Source organism: Ictalurus punctatus, chromosome 23 (genome assembly GCF_001660625.3).
Source record: "Ictalurus punctatus breed USDA103 chromosome 23, Coco_2.0, whole genome shotgun sequence".
NCBI lineage: Eukaryota > Metazoa > Chordata > Actinopteri > Siluriformes > Ictaluridae > Ictalurus > Ictalurus punctatus.
This window is the reverse complement of record NC_030438.2, coordinates 13846188-13853368: the sequence shown is the minus strand read 5'-3', so window position 1 is coordinate 13853368 and position 7181 is coordinate 13846188. Positions and strand designations below refer to the sequence as shown.

The 7181-nt window shown below is 42.0% G+C and overlaps 1 protein-coding gene across 2 annotated transcripts in view; it reads right to left on the bottom strand.

Moving 5' to 3' along the window:
* Positions 1-3047, bottom strand: part of glipr2l (GLI pathogenesis-related 2, like) — a 4186-nt gene extending 1139 nt beyond the window's left edge. The window contains exons 1-5 of one of the 2 annotated variants that reach the window (XM_017453226.3): positions 2953-3047; positions 2724-2865; positions 1797-1905; positions 1558-1661; positions 128-205 (exon numbers count right to left, since the gene is read on the bottom strand). In XM_017453226.3, coding sequence (XP_017308715.1) covers positions 128-205; positions 1558-1661; positions 1797-1905; positions 2724-2736 — 304 coding nt within the window. In that variant the 5' untranslated portion in view covers positions 2737-2865; positions 2953-3047. Of the gene's footprint in view, positions 1-127; positions 206-1557; positions 1662-1796; positions 1906-2723 lie in introns of both variants that reach the window. The other variant, XM_053674725.1, reaches the window with a different exon arrangement.
* Positions 3048-7181: the final 4134 nt, after the last annotated feature.

Sequence of the window (7181 nt, the reverse complement as noted above, 5' to 3'; positions counted from 1 at the left end):
TGACAAATAAATTGCTGCCTTTTTAGTGAAATTATCAGCTTACTCTAGTAAGGGTTATAATATATTTTTTCATTATAAAGCCAAGATGTGAGCTGATTCACGTTCATTATTAGGAGAGCATGCTTACCAGTTCCAGAGGAGAATCCAGGCTGGTTAAAGTTGTACTGGTTCACCTCATTATACCAGCGATCGGACACATCCTTTCCTAACACACGTCCACACAGCAAGATTATTAATAATGGCTTGCAGCATAACATAATGACTGATTTCATAATTGAAAATATGTACAAGCAAGCATGTGGCATTCTCCTTGATTTCAACTGAAATTCAACCCCCATTCACATGTATATAGATGTTTTTTGAAAACATTTCTGTGTTTCTCTTATGAAGGAGCTAGGACTCCATTTATCAAAGCTGCTGACCAGGTTGTTCATTTCTGTCATTTCTTATTTGATTAGGTGTTTGTCATTGAATTTCACTTTTGTAAGGAGTAGATAGAATATGATAAGCACTGTACTGCTCCTGAATCTACCACTCCAGAGCTACAAACCACACTGTGAAAGGAGATTTTTGATAAGATGCAAATGAACACTTTGTATTCAAGTGTAACCTTAAGCAGTAGTTCCACCTCAGCATTAGTCCACACCTATGAATCATTTTATTTTATAATTTTTTTTATTTATTTTACAACTCGGTGTTTTTGTGCAATTCCCCTACTCTACCACTCAATCCCTATGCTCCTAGCAGAACTCATTAGGTGTTTGACATAACAGATTATGACATACAGTAACTACTGCCACATACTAGGCATATGATTAAAAGCTACGTTTTCAAACATATCTGTATGCTATACGTTTGAAAAAGGCAAGGCCTCAAATTCATCAAATGGAAATAGGTCACCATTTATTATCTGTCTCACAACTCACTAAAAGCCTGAGTGCATATCACTGAATACAGAACTGGTCGATTGAATTTTAAAAAGTTGTGCAAAAAGTGAGAAAAGTTGCATGATATACAATGGTGCTTTATAATAGCATTACAGCATCAAATGAATATTCTCGACCCTGCAGCAAGGATGATCAAATAAGTAAATGGATAATTCCAAAAATAAAGACGTACCAAATATAATTCAAGAGATGTAACTGTGTAGCACTGTGCATATTTCATTTGCAATATATAAAAGACAAACATGGCCAATTCTTTTCTTTTTTTTTTACTTTTCCACATCACAAAAAAATTATCAAAACCTGTCCAACACTCCATTTAGGGAATAATTGTCAATAATCAATACTGACCAGTGAGGAATGATATATACTCAAGCACACACTCTTAAACTCTTTTATAAACTTTAGAATGTGCGTTTGTCCCGCTTTATGAATCACCCTGGACTGGACAGACATTCCATTCTGCTTAGTCAGCATCGTAACAAGGCTAACATGGAGACTGTCACTACAAAATCAGTCCCAGCTGTTGCAAAGAGTGGAGCAGACAGGGGTGAAGAGTAGGAGCAGAGTTTTGCCATGTCTTGGACACAATCTCAGTAATTCGTATTCTTACCTGTTTGATCATAAGACGCCCAGGCTAGATTTTCTCCACAGTTTCCTCTACTTGATTCAACGCTGTGCTTTAAAATCCTGGTGCTAGCCAAACTCTCTGAATATCTAAAAGAACACAGTGGGTGGTGCAGAGCAAATTGATATGGAACAAAAACAGATCAGGACAATCATAGCAGCAGACAGGATTTTAACCTACCACCCACGTACTTGCACTGTGGAAACATGTGGGAGCAGCCTTACCTCGTCGCCTCTCTGCAAAGTTTGTTGCTGAGTTTCAATGGCGGTGCTTGATGTTTTTTTCTATACTCATTATGAGACTTCAGCACCTCCTCACTAAATACCCTTGAGGCTGAGAGAGAGAGAGAGAGAGAGAGAGAGAGAGAGAGAGAGAGAGAGAGAGAGAGAGAGAGAGAGAGAGAGAGATAGGCACAGTCACAATAGTAAATGGTACAGCTGCAGTGTATAGGATGGCACTAAACACTTGCTTTATTAAGGGCACTTTTGTATTATAGAACACTGATGATCAGTTTCGTACAGCAGATGCTCAGTGTATGATTCACATCCCACAAGAGATTTGTGAAAAGAGAAGAGAGCACTTTAACAATACATACACTGTAAAGGCACACACCCACATTACATGCACTAGAAGAAATATATACCTTACCCTTCTTATATACCTTACAAATTATATAATTTCTGCCAAACACATAACCTGATCCTTACCAGCTAGAGGGTAATAAATGAGGTTATACCAAGGCATGAAATTTCTAAGCCTCATTTTCACCACATTGGGTACTTGGCAAGATTCAAATATGAAGGGTCTTTAAAATCTGGACTTTAAACTTGAGTTTAGTACCAAAAACTAAACAATGCATCCTTATAATAACTATTGTGGCTATTGAAGGGGCCCATTTATAAAACCAACTGCATCGTACTAGATGCTGAACAATGCAGAGACAATGCAGGTCTCTATCTCTCTCTCACCCCACACACACACACACACACACACACACACACACACACACACACACACACACACACACACACACACACACAAGCAAGCCAGTGAATACAAAAATTGCACATGCCTGTCTGTTATTCAAAAAAATAATGTAATTAAAGTTAGGAAAACAAGAACATTTGTCAGCAGAGATCCACTTCTCTTACCTGACTTGCCCATGATGAAGAGAAAGTCCTTTCCTGGTTTGTGCTTTTTCACTGCTCTTGGCAGCTTCCACTCTCCCTTTCCCTTTCCCTTTCTCTCACTCTCTTTCTCTCCCTTCTCAGCCTGACTTAAAGTCCTGTTGTCCTGCAATTCACACACTTGCTATATGTCTGTTTACCATAAATACACACAAAATTTAGCATACATTTCAAAATCCAGACTGTGCACTACCTTTCTCTCCTTTAACTTTTTTGTCGCATTCTCATTCTCTCTGTGTGTGTGTGTGTGTGTGTGTGTGTGCGCGCGCGCGCACGTGAAAAGAAAAGAGAGAAGGAAACCTCTTCTTTGATTACATCATCGGTGTGAGCCATGTGACCTTATATGGGGCTGGCACGCCTGCCTTCACAAGGATACAGTGATCAGGAGTACAGCTGTAGACACACAAAAGAAAAGTTCAAGTGTTCAAGTGTAATGGGTGTGTGTGATCAAACTAGGGTCAGAATTGCAGATTACCAACATGCTGTCAGTTTATGAGAATGTTTGCCCCCCCCCCCCCCCCCCCCCCCATATTTTATGCCTACACAAATTATTCCTCATCTGTTATTTTAACACAAGCACTTTTTAACACAAGCAATTGTTTTAACACATAAATAAAGACACATGTGATGATACCTATATAAATTAGAAGAAGCATTTAAATAAAGATATAATACATCTAATATATTGCCAGTATAATGCTGCATGAATAGTGCTAAAGGTAATTATCACATTCATCAATGCAAATTTAGTTTAATTTAAGAATATGGCTTCCACCCTCGTAATTAAGCATCACGTTCTATTTTATTTACAATGAAATACAGAGCCTAGTACAGCACAAAGCAAAACTCAACTGAAGAAGAAACTTCACTGATCAAGATGCAGTGTGGATATTATTTGGTTACATCAGAAAACCCAAACTATTCCATCTCAAGCACAATAATGGTCTAGATAACAGATGGAAAATGTCAGACGTCAAAAGGCCATAAGCCGTTGATCAGTTGCAAAAGGGTGTGAACATGCAAGCTTATCATTACATACACACTGTTATCATTACAAACACGTTTTGGAAATACTCCATGCCTTGCTTTTATTGTAGTTTCTGGGCTGTGGGAATGGTAGGAGCATTCACAGACACTAGATTGAACACATTTGGGAGTTTTTGAAGCACTGTGTTAGTTTTTTCATTGTGGAGTCTGATGGCTGATGGTAGGAAAGAGCCCCCCCAGAGGTTTTGAGGCATGTGGCTAGATGAATCTGTGGCTGAATGTGCTCCTGAACCTCTTCAGCTCAGTGTAGAAGGACTGTCTATGATAGCTTTCAGCTTCCCTCTTATGCTCTTCTCAGTCACTTCCTCCTCCATGTCTAGTTCCATCCCTGCAACAGAGCTGGCCTTCCACACCAACTTGTTTGTTGTCACCACAAGTCCCAGCACACCACAGTAAAGAAGATAACTCTGGCCACCACAGACTGGTAAAACATCCGTAGCAGCCTAGTGCACACATTAATGGACCTGAGTCTCCTCAGAAAGAACATCCTGCTCTGTCCTTTCTTATAGAGGGCCTCAGTGTTGTCTGACCAGACCAGTTTGTTACTGAGTTGTACCCGTAGGAACTTGTAGGTGTCCACTATCTCCGCTCCCTCCCCCATTATGGCGACAAGAGTGGGGGGCCGCTTGCTGCGCCGGAAGTCCACCACCAGCTCCTTGATTTTCCCGACGTTGAGCTGGAACTGGTTGTTGTGCCACCATCTTATAAAGCTTTCAATAAGGTCTCTGTACTCATTCTCCTTATTATCTTTGATACAGCCAACAATGGAGAAGTCATCCAAAAACATCTGTAGGTGGCACGTTCCCAAATTGAAGTAGACATCAGGGGTATAGAGGGTGAACATGAATGGAGACAGTACAGTTCCCCGGGGTGCTCCAGTGTTGCTAGTCACCATGTCTGACAAGCAGCCTTGCAGCCTGAGATGCGGCCTGTCAGTGAGGCAGTCTGTAATCCAGGCCTCAAGATCCTGGTCCACCTGCATCACAGAACCATGTTGAAAGTAGGCCACAAAGCACTGTGAGGATCATATTCTTTGATTTCTCTAGTGCTTTTAACATGGTTCAGCTCCAGGTGTGTGTAAGCTCTTTGAAGCAGGTAGATGATTGCATCCTCCACACCAATATCAGTCTGGCCTTAGGTGCTGCAGAACCAGCCTCTCAAGGGACTTCATTACATGTAATGTTCAGGCCAAAGGCCTGAAGTTGTTGAGAGCATAAGGACATCCTTTCTTGGGCACAGGGACTATGCAGGATGTCTTCCAGACCTTAGGTACCTTCTTCAACCTCAGGGAGAGGTTAAAAAATGCCGGAACACTCCTGCCAGCTGCTCTGCACATACTTTAAGCACCCTTGGGGTTGATGTTGTCAGGGCCTCTCGCCTTGTTAATATGGGTCTTAGTGAGCTGTCGTCTCACTTGAGAGGTCGTGATTGTAATGACTGGGGTGGTTGGAGAAATGGTGTTGTGGGGATATGGGGAGGGGGTGATGGTGGGTAATGCTGTCTTCCTGGTTGTAGTATGTGTAGTGATGTCATTCTTTGTCTTTGCATTGTCTGCTGGTGAGAAGAGACTGGGTGTGGCTGTCATACCCCAATCTTGTGGTGCCGCAGGAAAGCCTATGAATGTGGGGGCAGCTGAGGTGTGAAATGGGACAGTCATTTTGGAGGTGTGAATGGGGACATTTGAGGAGGAGGGAAGTTCAGCCTGTGTTAGTGAGTCAAACCTGTTGAAAAACTGGTTTAACTCGTTGTCCCAACCCTTTGACCCCTCAACTGTTCCTTCTGTCCTTTTCATGCCAGTAATGGTCCTTACTCCTTAAAACACCCCCCCCACACACACACATACACACACACCTCTCACACTGTTCTATTGCAGCTTCCCCTTAATCATGTTCTTATAGCAGTCTTTAGCCCACCTCAGCTTCCTCCTCAGTGCTTTCTGTATTCCCTTCTTGGCCTCGTCGGTGTCCCCTGCAATGAAGGTGCTCTTCTTTCTGCTCAGCAGGGCTTTGATGTCCCTGTTGATCCAAGGCTTGTTTTTGGGGAAGCAGCAGACCTTCTTGGTGGGGACAATGCTCTCCTCACAGAACCTTATGTAGTCAGTTATACACGGAGTTAGACCTTCTATGTCATCCCCATGATTTTCCTGAAACAGCTCCCAGTCACTTGTCCTGTAACACACTGTTAGCACCTCCTCTACCTTCACAGACCACAGCTGCACATTCCTGGTGGTGATAGGCTGCCTCCTAACCATGGCTTGTATGTTGGAGTGAACTGTATCAAACAGTAGTCTAATTTGCTAAGGGAAGGAAGGGCAGTGACACTGTATGCCTCCTTAACATTAGCAGACAGCAAGTCCAAGGTCTTATCCCCTCTAGTGTTGCAGGTTACATACTGTGTAAAGTTGGTCAGGGTCTTTGAGATATTAATATGATTAAAATCTCTAGTACAGTAGCATAGCCTTTTAGAATCTATGTCAATGTGCTCTGAAGCTGGTGGACAAACACCTTAATAAGATTCATTCATTCATTCATCTTCAGTAACTACTTTTTTCTAGTCAGGGTTGTATAATATTTCTTCATTGTTGTTAATCCCGAACACACTGATGGGAAAGCTATCTGCTCTCACATTTTGCTTTTGGGCAGGCACTCGATTTTTAGTGCTTCTTTTGAGTTTTCATTTGTGATAATATGCACAAGTTTAACAAGAACTGGTCCCCATTCGCTAATAAGGTTTGAGCCATATTCTTTAGATATTACGGCGCATCGCATAAGTAATTCACTCTCTCAAACTTTTTCATATTGTGTAGTGTTACAAATTGACTTAATTAATTTTTACTATTTGATTTACACAATATGTCTACCATTTTAAGTTGAACAATATAATTTATTGTGACAAAGAGGTTGTTGCTAGTCATTTGTGAGTCGAAGATGACCATGACTACTTCGGAGGTGACTGAAGGGGTCAATCCGGGCCTGGAAGGCTCTTCTACATGTTAGGTACATGTGGGATGGTAGTGTGTTAGTGGCAGATGGTCACCCTCACGCATGGCTGACTTCTGCTTTGCTGCTGTGATACATCTGACGTCATTGTATGAGCTCCTTTGGTGATCTTGCTGCCCCAGTTTCTCTTTGAGGGTTGCCTTCATGCCTTTCAGGTCTTCTGTACTTCAACTGTGCTCTTGCCCTGGTGTAGTTAACCATGCAGCAGCTGTTTCAGTAGGTGCCTGGGCCTTGTGCAGGAGCGTGTGAATGGATACCGGCACACCTCAGAACTTCTGTGTCAAGGATCATATCCTGCGACTGAATATGCCGAATTCTTTGATGTGGAAGTGGATGAGCTGCTTTTAGAAGCGTCGGGTCCCAGTAGCCTAAAGGA